Source organism: Triticum dicoccoides, chromosome 4A (assembly GCF_002162155.2).
Source record: "Triticum dicoccoides isolate Atlit2015 ecotype Zavitan chromosome 4A, WEW_v2.0, whole genome shotgun sequence".
Classification (NCBI taxonomy): domain Eukaryota; kingdom Viridiplantae; phylum Streptophyta; class Magnoliopsida; order Poales; family Poaceae; genus Triticum; species Triticum dicoccoides.
Genome location: NC_041386.1, coordinates 448,706,707 through 448,726,519, shown reverse-complemented (window position 1 = coordinate 448,726,519; position 19,813 = coordinate 448,706,707). Strand labels below are relative to the sequence as shown.

The 19,813-nt window shown below is 46.1% G+C and overlaps 2 protein-coding genes across 7 annotated transcripts; both read left to right on the top strand.

Annotated features, from left to right (window-relative positions):
* The first annotated feature begins 11,262 nt into the window (after positions 1 to 11,262).
* Positions 11,263 to 13,610, top strand: LOC119286107 (G8 domain-containing protein DDB_G0286311-like). Its single transcript, XM_037565455.1, has 4 exons — positions 11,263 to 11,502; positions 12,219 to 12,839; positions 12,924 to 12,969; positions 13,057 to 13,610. Exons 1-4 carry the CDS (start codon positions 11,427 to 11,429, stop codon positions 13,304 to 13,306), a joined length of 993 nt encoding a protein of 330 aa, XP_037421352.1. The 5' UTR covers positions 11,263 to 11,426; the 3' UTR covers positions 13,307 to 13,610.
* Positions 13,611 to 13,996: 386 nt separating this feature from the next.
* On the top strand, positions 13,997 to 18,004 carry LOC119286105 (protein CHUP1, chloroplastic-like). 6 transcript variants are annotated; one of them, XM_037565454.1, is made up of 8 exons: positions 13,997 to 14,112; positions 14,740 to 16,020; positions 16,242 to 16,544; positions 16,628 to 16,759; positions 16,881 to 17,068; positions 17,148 to 17,259; positions 17,376 to 17,510; positions 17,594 to 18,004. In XM_037565454.1, the coding sequence occupies exons 2-8, from the start codon at positions 15,613 to 15,615 to the stop codon at positions 17,669 to 17,671; spliced, it is 1,356 nt and encodes a 451-aa protein (XP_037421351.1). In that variant the 5' UTR covers positions 13,997 to 14,112; positions 14,740 to 15,612; the 3' UTR covers positions 17,672 to 18,004. The 6 variants fall into 6 exon arrangements, with proteins under 6 accessions (XP_037421351.1, XP_037421345.1, XP_037421349.1 ...); XM_037565448.1 differs by having other exon boundaries at positions 16,239 to 16,544; XM_037565452.1 differs by having other exon boundaries at positions 14,033 to 14,112; positions 15,549 to 16,020; positions 16,239 to 16,544.
* The last annotated feature ends 1,809 nt before the right edge of the window (positions 18,005 to 19,813 follow it).

Genomic DNA, 19,813 nt, shown 5'->3' with positions numbered 1-19,813 from the left:
GTTGAGCAAGAGTTGTGCTTTGGAAGGAATGATGTGACTCTCTGTCATCTCTGATTGCTCTTGGCTTGCTCACTTAGATTCATGGTCATTAGTGTTTTCTTCCTCTAAATCTAACTCGTAGCACTTCGTGAGATTCCAAGCTTTTGATGTTTTCTCCAATGTCTTTCTATGAAAATACTAGAAAGGTTGGGCATTTTTGAGAGTATGGTGCATGATTTCTATGGTGGCATGCTGCCCAGAGTTTGTTTTTTATTTTCTTCTTCAATATTTGAATATATGCCTTGAAATGTGCAAGATTATAGATTCCTTTATGAGTGTGATGCATGATTATCCCTTATCCAGTTTCATACTTGTACTAAAATCTTACTCCACTAAAATCTCAATTCTGTTTCAAGCATACCTTGTCAAATTCTCATTGGTTTCATGGTTTCTACAAAATAAAACATCCACTTTAGTTCTCAACTTCTCATTGGTTTCATGGTTTCTAGGAAATAAAACACACACTTTGTAAATCACTCAAGATGGAAGTGTATGTAGTTTTCTTGAAAGTTAAGTTTGAGGTAGTCAACATTACATATGCATATATGAACTTGTCTACTGGACTTGAATTTTGATTAGTTAAAATACACTTCCAACTTTGTCAGTTTCATTTGAAAATGCCCTTGGCTCTGAAGATGTATGGATCCCAGTGCACCACCTTCCTCTCAAATTTGGAGAAATATGATAACCCTATCACTATTTTTTCCTTTTTCCTTTATTATAGCTTGCAAATTTTGCCTTTTTTAGAAACATAGTATGCTAATTTTTTCCTTTACTTGAGCCTTTTGCTACCATGAATGCGATTATACTTTTGCTATGATTAGTTTAGGATGTAAGGCCATGCTATCTAAAGTGTAGACACGGTAAGTCTGAACTTAAAAGCTAAGGTAGTCAACACTGAAATCAGCCATCAACATTTTACATTTTGACCATGTAAAGTTTTGATTTAACTGTAGATGGACATGCATTTGCTTTCTCAGGATAATTTGGTATGCACCATATGGCATTGTTTCTTTTTCTCCTCTGTCAATTAGTAATTTTTTAGCGGTGTTACGACATGATCATGGTGCAGATTTACCCTTGTCCCTTGTTTGATCTACTCCGGTTTCATTTATTTGCGTTAGTGATCATATCTAGGAGATTGGTTTGTTTTATTTTTCTTTTCATTTACCTTGCAGGGGTATAAGATAGAGGATGCAAGGAAATAAGATGAGTTGTCATCTGTCAGGTCCCAATGCTTCTATTTTGCCGATGATGCAAATCATCTTTTTCAAGCTAGGCAACAAAGACCAAGAGATGATTCTTTGCATCCTGGACATTTTTGGTTGCGCCTCAGGGCTCCATATTAATCTGCAAAAGAGCACCATCACGAGCATTGGTTGAAGGGAGGAGAAGGCTCAGGACATTGTTGGGTTCGTGCGCTGCAAGCTCCAATCCTTCCCAATCAAATACCTGGGCCTCCCTCTCATGGTGAGCTGCCTAACCTTGGTCAAATCGGTTCTGATGGCGCTTCCCCTTCATTTTATGGCAGTGTTGCCAATGTTTTCCTGGGCTATTAACATCGTCAACCAATAATGCAGAGGTTTTATTTGGTGTACTTCCAGGGTCCCATGTCTGCATGCCTACGCAGCACGGAGGATTCAGAGTGCTAAACCTACGATACTTTGGCACAACACTCCGCTGTCGATAATAATGGCTTCGCTGGCAAGAGCCTCGCTAATGGATTTTGGTGCCAGCTGACCCTGACGTGTGTCAAGATGGCTGAATACATACTTGGATTGCTTGTACAAGACACATCTTATGTCAATTGGTATCCATAGTTTCAAATTGTTAGCTAACAAAACTAAGTCGCAAAGTATGGTACCATGTCATGTTTGACCATAATCTTGGCAGTTTTTTGTTGTTATTTGCTTGCACTAACAGTAAGTACCATAATTATATTGCAATATGAGACATGCTTGTGAAGTGTCTTTTCTTTTTTGTATTTTATTTACTGCAAATGTATTATTGATCTCCCATGTTGTGTTTTGACGAATGAGCAACCTAAATGGCTTTTCAGTAACGAATCTGCATAAAGAGGTGCAGATAATATAATCTTAGTGAAGACATTTCAAAGGAGATGGGACAATGTTGTACAAGTAAATTTATTGGACTAGAGCAATAGCCAATTTTATTGATTCATTTCTCCATTCCCACCCCGATGTATTTTTACGCGTTATCAACTTGGAATAGATGATATCTCACAATCAAATTCTAAGTTACTATTCCTCGCAATTTTCTTGAAGCTACTCCATAAAATTAATGACATGGTTGGGCATTGTTGTCGAATACATTATGTTCCATTTTCTCCACCATTATATGCTCTTTATTTGTGGCTATATTCCTTTTATTTATACAAGTGTGATTCATAGTAGGTGTATATTTGAAAAGAGTATTGGTTGAGACATGAGTTGCACTTGCAAGCTTACTAGTAAAGATCAAAGTACAAGTCACGTAAGGACCGACATGACAAAACTGAAAAGATAGCAGAACATCTCTGAGCTTGACACCAACGCCCGTCACCTGCCTCCGGCACCACCATAGTAGCAACTGAAGAAAAGAATGACGGATCACCTCCTCACCCGAGCTCGACGCGGCTCCATCGCTGATATGCAGCTTTGCGGACCTTCAAGGTGGCTCACCAAAAGTGAAGCCCTTGTTGTTGAACGAATCAGACCGGGGCAACACCCCATACACGCCATCGAACTCCAGATCTGTCACTCCACTATGACTAAGACGCCGAAGGAGGAAACCATACCAGCCATCCACGAACCACCAGCCCAGCACACGTTCGTCTTCCAGATATCGTCGATGCAGACCACAATCTGCATCCACTCTTGGACTACCTCCCAAGCTCCACGCCGATGCTAGAGCAAACGTCGTCGCAACGACGGAGCCTGAGGACACAGGTCCACCACGAGGATGTTGCCCCCGCCACGTCATTCTTAATTGAATAGAATGGTTTCCAAATCCATCCTCAACCATAGGACCGATGGCCTTGTCAGGGAAGGATCCGAAGAATCTTTATTCAACGCTGTCATCACCGTCGCCGATGGCAAGACAATGAACAACCTAAAAACTTAGACTATGAGAGAGTAAAAACAATCCACACACATAGATACGACGACCCCCTCATCACCGACAATCAAGGTCGCCGGCGAAGGAGAGTCACCAGAGAACGATGTTGAAAGATTGGACTCTCTTGGCGGCAGCTAGGGTTCCTGATGTAGGGTAGAACCCTAATCGGCCAATCTTTCACGAAAGGAGCGGATCCCGCAAAGAACACGAAGAACACGAGGGGGAAAACAAGGGGAAACACAAGGGAAAACACGAGAGAATCACTAAACCAACACGAAATAGTCACACATGTGCTAGATCCTCGAGTACATAAGAGATCACACGATCCACGGACAACTAAGGACGATACAAAGGTAGCCGGTCTTCTCCGTGAGGAGGTCTTGAATCCACAAGGGGGTCTTCCCTTAGAGGGGTCTTGAATCCAAAGGGATCTTCTCCAAAGAGGGGCCACGGTCTCTCTCGTGGAGTAGATCCGATGTGGATGAGCAATTCTCTATCTCTAAATATGAGCTAAACCAATGCTAATCCTAGAAAAGTGGTGGAGGATTCGTTTATATAGGCAAAGGGGGCGAAGGGGTACATGGGCCTTGATACGTCTCCAACGTATCTATAATTTTTGATTGTTCCATGCTAGTATATTATCAACCTTGGATGTTTTATATGCATTTATATGCTATTTTATATGATTTTGGGACTAACCTATTAACCTAGAGCCTAGTGCCAGTTTCTTTTTTTCCTTGTTTTAGAGTATCGCAGAAAAGGAAAATCAAACGGAGTCCAATTGACCTGAAACTTCACGGAACTTATTTTTGGACTAGAAGAAGCCCACGGAGTATCGTAGATGGACTAGGAGAGTCCCGGGCTGCCCACGAGGGTGGGGGGCGCGCCCACCCCCCTGGGTGCGCCCCCCTGCCTCGTGGACAGCCCGGAGATCCACCCACGTACTTCTTCCTCCTATATATACCCATATACCCTAAAAACTTCGAGGAGCAGAATAGATCGGGAGTTCCGCCGCCAGAAGCCTCCGTAGCCACCGAAAACCAATCTAGACCTGTTCCGGCACCCTGCCGGAGGGGGCAATCCCTCTCCGGTGGCCATCTTCATCATCCTGGTGCTCTCCATGACGAGGAGGGAGTAGTTCTCCCCCGGGGCTGAGGGTATGTACCAGTAGCTATGTGTTTGATCTCTCTCTCTCTCTCTCTCTTGTGTTCTTGAGGTGATACAATCTTAATGTATCGCGAGCTTTGCTATTATAGTTGGATCTTATGATGTTTCTCCCCCTATACTCTCTTGTAATGGATTGAGTTTTCCCTTTGAAGTTAGCTTATCGGATTGAGTCTTTAAGGATTTGAGAACACTTGATGTATGTCTTGCATGGGATACCTATGGTGACAATGGGGTATTCTATGATCCACTTGATGTATGTTTTGGTGATCAACTTGCGGGTTCCATGACCTTGGGAATCTATGCATAGAGGTTGGCACACGTTTTCGCCTTGACTCTCCGGTAGAAACTTTGGGGCACTCTTTGAGGTTCTATGTGTTGGTTGAATAGATGAATCTGAGATTGTGTGATGCATATCGTATAATCATACCCACGGATACTTGAGGTGACATTGGAGTATCTAGGTGACATTAGGGTTTTGGTTGATTTGTGTCTTAAGGTGTTATTCTAGTACGAACTCTAGGGCTGTTTGTGACACTTATAGGAATAGCCCAACGGATTGATTGGAAAGAATAACTTTGAGGTGGTTTTGTACCCTACCATAATCTCTTCGTTCGTTCTCCGCTATTAGTGACATTGGAGTGACTTTTCGTTGCATGTTGAGGGATAGTTATGTGATCCAATTATGTTATTATTGTTGAGAGAACTTGCACTAGTGAAAGTATGAAACCTAGGCCTTGTTTCCTAGCATTGGAATACCGTTTGTGCTCACTTTTATCACTAGTCACCTTGCTGTTTTTATATTTTCAGATTACGAAAACCTTTATCTACCATCCATATACCACTTGTATCACCATCTCTTCGCCGAACTAGTGCACCTATACAATTTACCATTGTATTGGGTGTGTTGGGGACACAAGAGACTCTTTGTTATTTGGTTGCAGGGTTGTTTGAGAGAGACCATCTTCATCCTACGCCTCCCACGGATTGATAAACCTTAGGTCATCCACTTGAGGGAAATTTGCTACTGTCCTACAAACCTCTACACTTGGAGGGCCAACAACGTCTACAAGAAGAAGGTTGTGTAGTAGACATCAGGCCTCGGCCCAACATCATGCACGCAGGCATTGTCCAGATGATCCGGGCTTCGGGGGTCCAGATGATTCGGGTTGGCGTCTGGATCGTCCAGCTGTGTCGTGGGGGCTACGGGAGGTCAGGATGTACGGGTATGTCCGGATGATCCGTGACTGGGTACGGATGATCCGGCTTCAGGGCAGCTTGTGGTGCTCTCGGGTCTCCAATTGTCCGGATCGTCCGGGCTGGGGTCCGGATCATCCGGGCTGTGTCTGGGTCGTCCGGGACCTTATCCGGATCATCCGGCCAGCCTGGGACTTGGCTGATTTCTTCTCCGTCTTCACGACGTCTTTTGCTCCCAATCCTTCTTGCTTCTTAGCTTCTCCGTGGCTAGCTCCTTGGTACCTGAGTATGCACAATGTCTCTGTTTGAGGTAGTAGCCAAGTCTCATATGCATTGAAGTGGAATTGTGAGAGGAGTGATGTCACCTCAGTTTCGAAAGCTCTTGTACGTGCTCGTGTCATGGGTCCACTAGACACTTGGTGGGACGATGAGAGGTCCATGGGGATGATCTTGGGATGCTCCGCATCATCTCCCCTCCCTTAGGGAAGATCCAACCTCGGATCAAATTCTTCATCACCATGGTAGGGTGAGAGGTCCTTGACATTGAAGATGTCGCTCACGTTGTACTTGTCTCGCAGGAGGTCGATCTTGTAGGCGTCGTTGTTGTAGCGTGCAAGCACCTTGAAGGGTCCATCCGCTTGAGGTAGAAGCTTGGACTTGCGTTCGGTTGGGAAGCGGTCTTTGCGAAGGTGTACCCACACAAGATCACCAATGTTAAATACCATGGGGTGCTTGTTGATGTTGAGCTTGGTCGCAAGACGTTGTAGTTGGCGCTCGATGGTGTGCCTTGTATCTTCATGCACCTTCTTGAGATGGTTCACACGTGCACTTGCGTCCATATTGATGCGCTCTTGGAGTGGTAGAGGAAGAATGTCCAATGGTGACAATGGGTTGAATCCGTAGACGACCTCGAAGGGGGACTTGCCGGTTGTTGAGTGTCTTGCGCGGTTGTAGGCGAACTCGGCGATAGGTAGACACTCCTCCCACTCCTTGATGTTCTTCTTGATGAGCACTCGAAGTAGAGCGGAGAGTGTGCGGTTGGTCACTTCCGTTTGGCCGTCGGTTTGTGGGTGGTACGCCGTGGAGAAGAGTAGCTTGATTCCGAGCTTGGTGCATAGGGTCTTCCAAAAGTAGCTTATAAACTTGACGTCGCGGTCCGAGACGATCGTCTTTGGTACTCCATGTAGACGCAATATTCCCCTACAAAAGAGATTGGCAACATGTGAAGCATCGTCTATATTGTTGCAAGGAATAAAATGTGCCATCTTAGAGAATCGGTCCACAACAACAAATACCGAATGCTTTCCATTTCTAGTCCTAGGCAATCCAAGTACAAAACCCATGCTAATATCTTCCCATGGTTGATATGGAATTGGGAGAGGCATGTAAAGGCCATGGGATTGAGCTTTAGACTTAGCTTTGCGACATGTAGAGCATCAGTTGGTGAAGCGGTTGACGTCGCGAAACATCTTGGGCCAATAATAGTTCTTGGACAGCGTAGCAAAAGTCTTGTCGCGTCCAAAATGTCCCATTAGTCCACCTCCATGAGATTCCTGCAAAAGCAACAAATGAATAGAAGACTCGGGGATGCAAAGTTTGTTAGCTCTCATGAGATATCCATTTTTGATGTAATAGCGTTCCCAAGAGGTATGCGTCAAACACTTGGCATAAGGGATAGCAAAAGTAGGATCATGCTCATACAAGTCTTTTATGTGCTCAAAGCCAATGACATCCAATTCAAGTTGAGTAACAAGCATGCATATGCGGGAAAGAGTGTCCGCCACAACGTTTTCCTTACCTTTGTTGTACTTGATGACATAAGGAAAAGACTCAATAAATTCACTCCATTTAGCATGACGCTTGTTCAACTTGGTTTGGCCCTTAAGGTACTTGAGCGTTTCATGATCGGTATGAATGATGAATTCATGAGGGCGAAGATAGTGTTGTCATAATTGTGCAAGCGAAAGATTTTGTCAACCTTCAATGCCCATGAAAGGTACTCTTCGGGATCGTTGCTTCCATTGAACTTGGGCATGGTGAACTTGAGCTTGCCATAGCGTTGCTCTTCATTGTGTTGGGGTCGAGGATGATGATGCCCATGTAGTTGATGATTTTCAAACTCGTTGTGCTCTTGGCGAGGAGGGTTGTCGACCTCATGTTGCTCTTGTCGTGGAGGACCTTCATTGTCTTCATGCTCTTGGTGAACTTGATGTTCTTGGCGAGCTTGTGGAGGAACTTGTCGAGCTTGACGTTGCACGCGAGCTTGAAATCTCCGTTTGTGAGCTTCTTCACGAAGTGCTTCTTCATGTTCACGAGCTTGTCGGCCTCGGTTGGCTACGGCTCGACTTGAATCTTGGAGGGCTTGTTGCGCCTCAAGTGCTTGAGCATCTCGCAATTGTTGCGCTTTATATTGTGCCCCGGCATCTTGTGCTTCTTGGTGTAGACGCACTCGCTCTTCCTCTTCATGTTGGTGTTGGCGTTGCCGTTCGCATGCTTGTGCAAAGGCAGCTTGGTTTTGACGATGCCGGTGCTCTTGAGAGTCGTTGTCGCGTAGAGGATTGAGGCTTGCTTGACGATCGTTGCGCGCGGCACGGCGAAGAGTGTTCGATGTCGGTGTACTTGAGCCAGAGAGGGTGAAGTCGGAGTGTCGACTTGAGCGGCTCCGTCTTGATGAGGACGAAGTGGAAGAAGAGTGGTTGAGCAACAAATCATGAATCTCGTCCATTCTTGTGTCGTTCTCTTGCTTGTGATCATCGAGCTTATGGTCGAAGTAGTCTCTTGTACATTGCTCAGAGAGTTGCAAGTCGGTGGCGAGGTTGTCGATGCGCTCACTCGTTGCTTGTTGCTCTTGATGCAAAGCACGTTATGCACCAAAGAGGTGGCTCTTGGTGACGTAGGAGTTCATGTCGTCATCATGCTCAATGAAGAGTGGGTTGGTAGAAGTACTTGGCCTATCCATCATTCTAAGAGAAAAATGTGAGTGGTAGAAAGAGAAGAACGTATACCAAATGTACCTTGACCGAAGTTGAAAGTGGATCAATGATCACTCCAATGTGGAACAAGGAAATAGCACAATTGGTACCAATTCTTGTCGGTTTCTCACACCTACACACGTAAAAGCTTATGGTGGAGCTTGGTTAGGATGGTGGCACAAAATTTGATGTGAAAGTAAGCAAGATTCAATAATGTTGGAAAAGATTCGCAAATTTGCAAATGCAACAAGTAGACCAAGCAATGTAAAGTACACGGAAACACACACGCAAAGAGATAAGTGGGGTTGTGCAACCAAGGATGAGCCAAAATGTGGAATCCACGAAAAATGCTCGTGTTGCACAACACTAGAGAGACGCTAGCACGATTGCACAATAGGCGGATACGAACTTGTGCACAACCTACTAAGCAAAAATGGAATGACTTATATCCCAAGTATGCTCTATGTATGGTGTTTCGATGATATGATCCAAGATGATCTAGTATGACAATCTTAATGTTGTATGATGCTATGGTTCTTGCTTATAAGCTCTTTGCTTATCTTTCCCTTTTGCTTAAAAGCTTGTTGGGCTCTTTGTGTGTTGAGCTCTTTTCTCGTGCAATGCTTCACGAACCAAGATAGCAATTGTGTATGCGATGACAACTTTGTGACACAAGAGATGATACCAAGATATGCACCAATGATGTATGTATGCTATGGGAAGTATGATCACTAATGTGCACAAGTTACGTTGCCGGCAATACTCAATGGCTAGTCTCGATGGGTAAGCTACGCAAAAGGATAAGGCTATGGTGGTTATCAATGTAAAGGCAAGGGGTGGACAAAGATGTCGTCGAAGTTACCATCCTTTCTTACGGTTGAGGGTGTCACGAACCCAAGATGAGGTTACCGGGAAGGTCGTTGTTGATGACGCGTCCGTGGCGAAGATGAGCGGCGGTGATGTCGATGTCGAACCGTTCCTAGTTAGCCGAAACACCCTAGGAAACGATGAACTACAACTCAAATTCTCAAAACCAAAAGCGGCAAAATGTGTCAGAGTTGGTAGCGGTCAAGTGGTGGATGTATCGAAAGGGTTGGCGGAAGGTAGGTGGTGGTAGTCGAAGGGGGTATGCGGAGGCGTAGGCGGCGGTGTAATAAAACTGCAGGAAATGCAGTTTCGTCAGGTGTAGCCGGATGATCCAGGGCAGGAGTCGGATGATCCGGGCGTGTCCGGATGATCCGGGTCAGGGTCCAGATGATCCAGGCGGGTCAATTCGCTCGGGGAAAGGCTCGGGATGAACGTGAAAAAGGAGGCAAATTCGATGATTTCGTGGATTTTGGGGTGCATTGCGAGGTGGAGATGGTGGGGGAAGGTAAGATCCACTTGCAACACAACAAATGCACGGATCAAAACCAACAAAACATTATCAAAACTCACAAATCACAAGAAAAAATTTTGGGGCTATTTTTGTGGGGATTTTTGAATTAGGACGAAAAATAACAAAAACAAGGCTAGAAACACAACGGGGAGGCTCCGAAATCGTGATCAACGTGGCTCTAGATACTAAGATGATGTAGGATAGAACCCTAATCGGCCGATCTTTCACGAAAGAAGCGGATCCCGCGAAGAACACGAGGGGAAAACGAGGGGAAACACAAGGGAAAACACGAGAGAATCACTAAACCAACACGAAATAGTCACACATGTGCTAGATCCTCGAGTACATAAGAGATCACACGATCCACGGACAACTAAGGACGATACAAAGGTAGCCGGTCTTCTCCGTGAGGAGGTCTTGAATCCACAAGGGGATCTTCCCTTAGAGGGGTCTTGAATCCAAAGGGATCTTCTCCGAAGAGGGACCGCGGTCTCTCTCGTGGAGTAGATCCGATGTGGATGAGCAATGTTCTATCTCTAAATATGAGATAAACCAATGCTAATCCTAGAAAAGTGGTGGAGGAGTCGTTTATATAGGCAAAGGGGGCGAAGGGGTACTTGGGCCTCGACCCAACATCATGCACGCAGGCATTGTCCGGATGATCCGGGTGTAGGTCCGGATGATCCGGGCTTCAGGGGTCCGGATGATCCGGGTCGGCGTCCGGATCGTCCGGCTGTGTCGTGGGGGCTGCGGGAGGTCCAGATGTTCGGGTCCTGGTCCGGACGTCCGGGTATGTCCAGATGATCCGGGACTGGGTCCGAATGATCCGGCTTCAGGGCAGCTTATGTTGCTCTCGGGTCTCCAATTGTCCGGATCGTCCGGGCTGGGGTCCGGATCATCCGGACTGTGTCCGGATCGTCCGGGACCTTGTCCGGATCATCCGACCAGTCTGGGACTTGGCTGATTTCTTCTCTGTCTTCCGCTCCCAATCCTTCTTGCTCCTTAGCTTCTCCATGGCTAGCTCCTTGGTACCTAAGTATGCACAATATCTCCGTTTGAGGTAGTAGCCAAGTCTCATATGCATTGAAGTGAAATTGTAAGAGGAGTGATGTCACCTCAATTTCGAGAGCTCGTGTCATGGGTCCACTAGACATTTGGTGGGACGACGAGAGATCCATGAAAATGATCTTGGGATGCTTCGCATCAGTTCCAGCCGCCAGGAGCGAGAGACTCCGATTATAGATGCTGTTACCAACATTCTTCCCTTGTGCGGTGCGGATGCGTAGATAGATACGGGTATTGTATTCGGTATTCCATTCCAGACGGATGCTGCAGTGACAGTGAAAGCGAGGGAGCGTGCTTTCTCTCTCTCACCTTGCGCCTTTTCCGCCCATACCTCTCTCTCGTGCCTCCTGCTACCACCACCACCACCACCACCATCACCACCTTTTCCTTTCCATTCCCTTCCCTCGGGCAGCCCCCAAAAAAACAACACTAGCTGAGGCTGCGGCGGCGACCCACCTCTTTCTTGTCTGGTTGCGGAGCGGCCGGCGGCGAGGATGGTGGTTCGCCTCCTCTTCCTCCTCCTGCCCCTCGCTTGCTCCCTCCTCTTCCTCGAGCTCCCCTCGGTCTCAGGTACTTCCTCTTCTTCTTTCTCCAGCTGCTCTGTCGCCATAAAACCCTCCACCACTATAATTCCTGTTTAGATCCCCGTCCCGGAGGCTCATCTGCACAACTACCGCGGACATTTTTAGATTCCGAAATGTACTCTTGCGCCTCTACCTGCGGCTGCTGCACACGATTTCATTTTCTTGAGGTGATATATGGGAAGGACCCAAAGTGGTCGGACCCTTCCCTGGACCCTGCGCAAGCGGGAGCTACATGCACCAGGTTGCCCTTTTATATATGGGACGGACGAACGGTTAATTCTGAACTTAACGTCCCCTTCGATCTGTACACAAATCCCACTCTATGTCTGGACTCTGCAGTAACACAATACTACTTACTTCAGCATTTACATCTCGATCTGGGACTGGGAGAGATTAATTGTGCTGATTTGTGCGTGCTTCAGATTGGGGAGCATCACTGTATAGATACATATACTGGGATGGGATATGCATGTGTGGCCCATTCCTTCTCTTTTCATACTGCTACTTGCCTACAACTGAGCATGCATGTAACGATAATTTCTTTTCTAAGATTTCACTTTCATTTCACAGCCCTCTTGGGCAATATGCATCTCATACCTACTTTCTTGCCTACTTAGTTCTATGCATGTGCTCTATCAGAACATGAAACTTAGCATTCCATGCTAGCTAATCACTCTAAATACTTCATTGTTGCTAACGCAGGCAAACCAACTGTCCATGATGACTTGGATCCAGCTCAAGTGACCAACCCGACCACGCCCATCACAGTCCCATCGACGAACCCAACACCAACAATCATCACCGTGCCGTCCACAAACCCTACCATCACAATCCCTTCATTAAACCCTTTGCCCACACCTATCACAACCCCCTCAAACGACCCTTCTACCACATTACCATTGCCAACCCCTTCGACATCTGCACCCAACACGCCAGTCACCATTCCTGTTACCACCCCTTCGACATTCCCCCCATCGGCACCACTGACAAACCCAGCGACGAACCCAATGGTGCCTACTGTCGGCACTACACCGCCTACTTCTCCGACCACTACTCCAGTCACAGCTCCTGTTGTGTCAGGGCAGCAAGCCTGGTGCGTGGCCAAGGCCGGCTCATCACAAACCGCGCTCCAGGACGCACTGGACTATGCGTGCGGTATTGGTGGAGCAGATTGCTCACCAATACAGCCATCAGGGAGCTGCTATTATCCAAATACCTTGGAAGCCCATGCGTCATACGCCTTCAACAGCTATTACCAGAAGAACCCTGCACCCTCCAGCTGCGACTTTAGGGGTGCCGCAATGCTTGCCAATGCTAATCCAAGTAAGACGGTTTCTCCTTCTAGATAGCTTCAAGGATTTTCAGTTTGGTGTTCTGAAATATCATGCTTACATCTCCTCTTTGCAGGCTCAGCAACCTGTGTATTGGCATCATCAATGTCTTCTCCAACGAGGTGAAGCTTATAAATTTGCATTCTGATAACATGGAACTCTCGTGTTTAAAGCAATGATGTGTATGGTGAACTATTTCATCTTTGCAGCTCTACTGCTGGATCCACTGCTCCTACTACATCATCCACTAGCCCTGTTACTAGTTCATCTGATTCTGATCCAGGATCATCAGTACTGAACTCGAGTGGCTCAGGCATTTCTGGATCATCAGACTTTGGGTCGGACTTCCCAGGAGAGGCCAACACTGGCAATGGTTGGCACTCAATCTTGCCCTCTGGCTGGTCCTGGGCAGGTTTGTTCTCAACGCTTGCATTGCCATACGTTGGAGGGATATTTTGAAGAACGAAGCTGCTCCAGAATTTTGGAAACTGTGAGAGTTGAAGTGGTGGCAAAGATTTAGAGTTTTGCCTTTAGCTGTAGTGGTTGTATCCTGTATGAGTAGGCCAGAGTTGTGTGCTAGTAGGAAGTAGGCTTATTGCCTGTATTAACCAGTGGATGTAGTTTCTAGGTGTATCAAATCAAATGTTGATTATGTGCACTTCTGCTCTTGCAAGTTGTTGTATTTTGCTCAGTTTGAATGTGTGATTTAAACTTGAAGCAGCACATGCAAAATCTTGGAAGTGCAGTTGGGGCCATTAAGTTCTGTGAAGCGAGTTTAGGTGGTCAATCTCCAACTCTGATGTCATGTCTAACCATAATTTGAAACTCGGGTGAGCTGTAGCTCTTCAACATATTAATGACCAATCCATGCACTTGTAACACATGGAAGCTTTTGTATACATTTTATCCATAAAAGAAGTGGCTTACCAATGGTCAATGGATGTATCTGTGCCCTGACACATAAGACTGATATGCACTTTGGGAGTTTGGGTTGCTTTCGTTGGGTTGGTTGTTCAGTGATGTGGAAGGGGGAATGTTGAGACATTCCACCAACAGCTAGCTAGCTGGGCATTTTCTTTTTGTTTATACATATATAAGATTGTGGCATTCAATTGTTGGTCCTCAGTTTGATCCAAATGTCACACCTACTTTCCCACTATCAGCAACCTGTTCGTGGCATCTATAAGTAGAAGCACCTCTCCACTGTTCTGCTATCAGATTATTTCCTTTGGAGCTGCTTGTCTCTTGCATCCTGCAAAACAAAGGTGTGCCCTTCTGTCCCTTGTAACTTTTTGGCAAGGAATATATTATGATGAAATTCATGTGATCATTCTAAATTGGTGTCAATGATTCTGATTCCTATTTGGAGGATGAAGTACTCTGTTGTGATCCACTGCTCCTCTTGGATGCTTTCTTTCTTCTACTTATTCCATTTCACATGGATTTTATTGTCACCGATTTTCGCTGGAGAATGAGTTTTGTTTGTTTGTTTTGTTGTCACTTAGGCGAGTTAGCTTCGATTCAGTTTAGTGCATGGGGTTGGTCTGTCATGCTTCATGATTATGTCATTGCTTAAAGTATAAAACTAGTTGGGGTGATTGGGTCAGTTGTTAAACTATATACTAAAAAGGCAAAGACAATAGACGGCAAACACTACCACCAGTCTTCAGTTACATGTGTTTTGGCAATGAACTGATCACTTGTATTATGCCAAAATTAATTTTGTATTGAACTAGTGGTGACTGGTGAGGAAGCCAGGTGGCGCACACACCAGACATGAATTAAACAAATGAAAAGCAAAGTCTGTCTTAAAGTTACAAAAGTAAGGGGAAAAAAGAGGGACAAATTGAGCCTTGAACATGAAGTGCTTATCTGTTTCTTGAAATGTGCAGATTCTGGTGTGCTGCTTCAAATTAAACTGTATACATTCAGCTAAATGGTTCTCACATGGTCTAGAAGTATATACCAGTGTTCCAGCCACAACTACCCCGGCCTTTTGTCAACTGCCTGCCCTCGATATTAAATGTGTGTGGCTTAATGATTTGGTCTGTATTAGCATCCAATGCTTTATATGTTGCTGTCTTGTCTTTCCACCTGTTTTTCCGCAGCCTGCACTATTTTTTAACCCCCTAAGATGGGATTACAGGAAGAACCTCAACCAATGCATAAATAATCCAGATGCAAGTACGCACCAAGTTACAGGAAATTACTGCATAACTAGTGTCTTCATACACCAGAACAATACAAACATTTTGAGGGACGGTAATTACCATTTGACATGTAGAGTAGAGTAGATCTCGTATTGCAATGCAATGAAACAGTGTAGTACTGTGTTTTCGGTTGGTTAAATAGTAACGGCACTGGTTTATTGCTGTGTCTCTGCTTTCTGGTCCTGTTCGTCCTCTATGGTCATGGCCGATTGGACACTCTCAACTTAAGCAGCCTACCACACCCTACTTTGCATTAAACAGCAATCAGGTTCAGGCAGGCAGGCTGTTGCTCTCTCTCTTTTTCTCACTGCAATTGACACTGATAATTCTCTTGTTTGTACTAGTATCTGCCGCTTTGCAGTCAACAAAGAGCTGAGCTGTGTGCCGATTCCACAACCCACATGCTGCATGCCAAGTTGCCAACATATATTGCCATCGCCAACCACCACCCGGGCAGCACCTTCCTTTCTGACACTGAGTATTCAGTGCAGGTCGCAACACAGCAATAAAGGCTAGAACTCTAGGCTTAGGCTGCTCCTTGGATTCACACACGCAATGAAGCAGCAGGTTTTGAGCAATGCCCATGGCGGCAGGATCTCCTCGCCATCGGTGGCCGCGCGAACCAGGGTTCCAAGAGCAGCAGCAGCAGCAACACCCATCAAGGAAGCTCCTTCGTCTCCAGCTCCGGCACCCGCCACCCCTCCTCGGGCCAGAAGGCTTGTGAGGGTGAGCAGCAAGGAGGAGAGGGTGGTGACTGGTGCAGCTGCAAAGCCAAAGAGGCACAAGGAGGATTCCGAGGAGGAGACGCGCAAGCTGCGTGGGGAGGTGGAGGCCCTGAGGAAGGAGGTGGAGAGGCTGCAGCTGCTCAACACCGAGCTGGAATGTGACAAGAGCGACCTGACGCACCAGCTCGCCCTTGCGCGCTGCACCATCACCCGACTTCAGGAGCAGCATGACATCTATGTAAGTTGGGCTCCATGTCACCACAGACCTCTTCGATCACTGTGCAGTTGCTTCTTCTTCCATTTCCTGAAAACAAAACTGGATTTATGTAAATCTCTCCCTTTACCTGCAACCTGCTTTGTTCTACCATGAGATGTCCATGACTCCATGTTCATTCACAACTGTACGCAGCAGCGGGTGGCTAACAGACAGCAAATGATTTTTGATTCTCAATTCAGCAGGCGCAGACCGCTGTGGCGCAACGAAACAACCTAAAAGACAGTGCCATGAGCAAACCACAGCCTCCGAAGCCCCCCTCACCGCCGCCGCCACCACCACCTAGTAAAATCCTCGGAAGAGCCCCGGCACCGCCTCCTCCCCCTCCGCAACGTGGCACAATAGGCACAGTGAACAAGGCAACCGCGTTAGTTGAGATGTACAACTCCCTGAACAAGCGTGACACCAAGAAAGCTGTGACTGTCAGTGCTGCTCATCACAACAGCATCGTCGGCGAGCTACAGAACCGCTCCACGCACTTATTGGCGGTCAGCACTATTGCCATGAAACGACCCTCGAATTTTTTGCTAGACACGATTTCTTACTAGATGTATGTCTATCTTTTGTTCAGATCAAGACGGATGTCGAAACAAAAGGAGACTTCATCAATGGTCTCATTAACAAAGTTCAGACCACTACTTACACCGATGTGGAGCAAGTGCTGACCTTTGTTGATTGGCTTGATCAACAACTTTCAACTCTGGTAATCAAGCAAACACTATATAATATTTAGTTCCAATTGCCGTTTTCTACCAGTACAAGGACAACACCTGGGATGGTTGGTGAGGTGGTTACTAACCAAATTAAGCTGCTGTAAAATTCAGTCGGATGAAACAGGCGTGTTGAAGCACTTCAGTTGGCCGGAGAGGAAAGCTGATGCACTCCGGGAAGCAGCGTTTGAATACCGGGATCTCAAGTGTGTCGTAACAGAGATCTCTTCCCTGAACGCCGACGATGGCAGCCCTACTTCGTGTGAGGCTACTCTGAGGAAGATATCAAGCCTGCTGGATAAGTATGAAATCAAGAACCAATTGAGCTGACACGTGATTTGGGTGCTGAAACTTGATTTATGGTACTTAATTGTTTGCCAGGTTGGAGAAGAGCATGAAGAGATTAGTGAACCTGAGGAGCTCGGTGATGCCGTGCTATAAACAGTTTGGAATTCCGACTGAATGGATGCTTGATTCAGGGATTGCTTCGAAGGTAGTCAGTTAATTAGTATATCTGCATTCAGTTAAAAACATAGTATCTGTGTACTTGATATTTGCACCAAACAGAGATTAACCGGTTGCGAATTGTTCATCTGTTTGAATTTGCAGATGAGGGTGGCATCAGTAACACTGGCAAAGGTGTACATGAAAAGAGCCCTCAAGGAAATAACAGCTTATACAGGAGGAGGGAATGAGGCTGCTCTTGTCGCTCAAAGCGTGCGTTTCACATATAGGGTTCACCAGGTATGTACTACCCCCGTCCTTCAAATGAATCAAGGATGATGCCATATGCTCATTTTATTTGCTTGATTTCTTGGAATTTGTAGTTTGCGGGAGGACTCGACAGTGAAGCGATGCGCGCCTTTGAAGAGCTAACGCAACGTTCTCGGTTGACTGCTGTTTAGCTACTAGATGAAATGATTGTCGATGAGTGAGACGAAACTATTGACGATATATATAGCTTCTCAGAGTACAAATTAATGTCACGGTTTTCGTATGCATGTAGTCTACTAGTTTACCTGAATTGATCAATAAATGTAATTTGTACTGCTACTATTCTACGCGGCACCCCGAGCTTGGGAACAAGGGATGGAGAGACATAGATTATTTCAGTTCTACTGAAGACTTTGAAGTATACTTGAAAAAGGTAGACACAAACTTTTTGTGCTCCAAAATGAGTACCATACAAGAATATGTTGTAACACATTGAGGATCAAATTAAGGACGTATGAAGTTTATGGCAAGTTAGATTGGCACAAAGTCGACAGTAGATCAAGCATCCGTAAGTGTTTGATGTTCTGCCGCTAACAAACAAACAACTCAATTTCGTTTGGACTCGCTTTTTTCCAACTCAACAAAAACAAGTCAAAAGGATTTAAGGGTTACCATTCAAGATATTTGCAATGAGCAAATGCAAACTAAAATTTGACGCTGCTACAGATAGGCGCACTGTCACCTTCTTGCGTTGCGCCGTCCACCCTCCGACCGCCGTCCACCAATACACAGCCCTCCTCCTCGGAATCGGATCTGCCGCAAACCGGCGACGGCGTCAGTCGGACGGGTCGCCGTCGGGGGGCAGTGGCACCAATCTGAGCCCCCTGCCCTTCTTCCTTCCTCACCCTTCTCATGCCCCGCTCGTCCGCTTTCAGCGACGGCGTTCGTGCTGTATTTTTTTTACCTGAGAACAGCGTTCGTACTCTAGGTAACTTTTTTTCTGTGTCGAGGAAATGCCACATTTTTTCTCGGACTTTGCTCCTACAGCACATCTTTCTTTTTATTGAACTAAATAACACATTTTTTATGGATAGCTGGACAAAACACCACAAATTGAATTTTTTCCTGCTTCTTCACGTCCAAGCCCACACATCATACTTTTTAGGACGGATTTGCCCTCTGGTTCGTTTCATGTTCTGATTGAGCCCTTAGTGGTTCGATCATGATCAACACAGGATAGAACAGACGAAGCACCCGGTTGATGCGGCGCCACCTCCGCGTGCACCATGTGTAACGCTCACGATGCAGCTATATCTCTCACGTGTCGAGGCACGACTTAGAGGCATAACCGCATGGTGATTTAGTCGCAAGTGGGGTAATTTTCACACAATTCTATGTACTGAATAAGAAAGAGATAAAGAGTTGGCTTACAATTGTCACTTCACACAAATAACAGATTAAACATACATCACCCAGAGTACAATCAAGGTCCGACTACAGAACCAAAATAAAAGAAGACAACCCCAAATGCTAGATCCCCGATCGTCCCAACTGGGCTTCACTACTGATCAACCAGAAAAGACACAAAACAACGATCAAGATCTTCATCGAGCTCCCACTTGAGCTCGGTTGCGTCACCTGCACTGGTATCATCGGCACCTGCAACTGTTGGGGAGTATCTGTGAGTCACGAGGGCTCAAGGATCTCACACCCGCGAGATCAAGACTATTTAAGCTTATGGATAGGATAGGGTAATGAGGTGGAGCTGCACCAAAGGCTAAGCAAGTACGGTGGCTAACATACGCAAATAAGAGCGAGAAGAGAAGCAACGCAACGGTCGTGAAGCTAGAAATGATCAAGAAGCGATCCTGAAACTACTTACGCACAACCATAACACAAGAACCGTGTTCACTTCCCGGACTCCACCGAGAAGAGACCATCACGACTACACACGCGGTTGATTCATTTTAATTAAGTTAAGTGTCAAATTCTCTACAAGCGGATATTAACAAATTCCCATCTGCCACATAACCGCGGGCACGGCTTTTGAAAGTTTATACCCTGCAGCGGTGTCCCAACTTAGCCCATCACAAGCTCTCACGTTCAACGAAGGATATTCCTTCTCCCGGAAAGACCCGGTCGGTCTCAGAATCCCGGTTACAAGACATTTCGACAATGATAAAACAAGACCAGCAAAGCCGCCCGATGTGCCGACAAATCCCGATAAGAGTCGCACGTATCTCGCTCTCAGGGCAGTACGGATGGCAAGACGTCGGGTTAGCATAGACCCTGGTTGCCCAGGGGGCACCGGACATCGCCCAGGTTGGACCAAC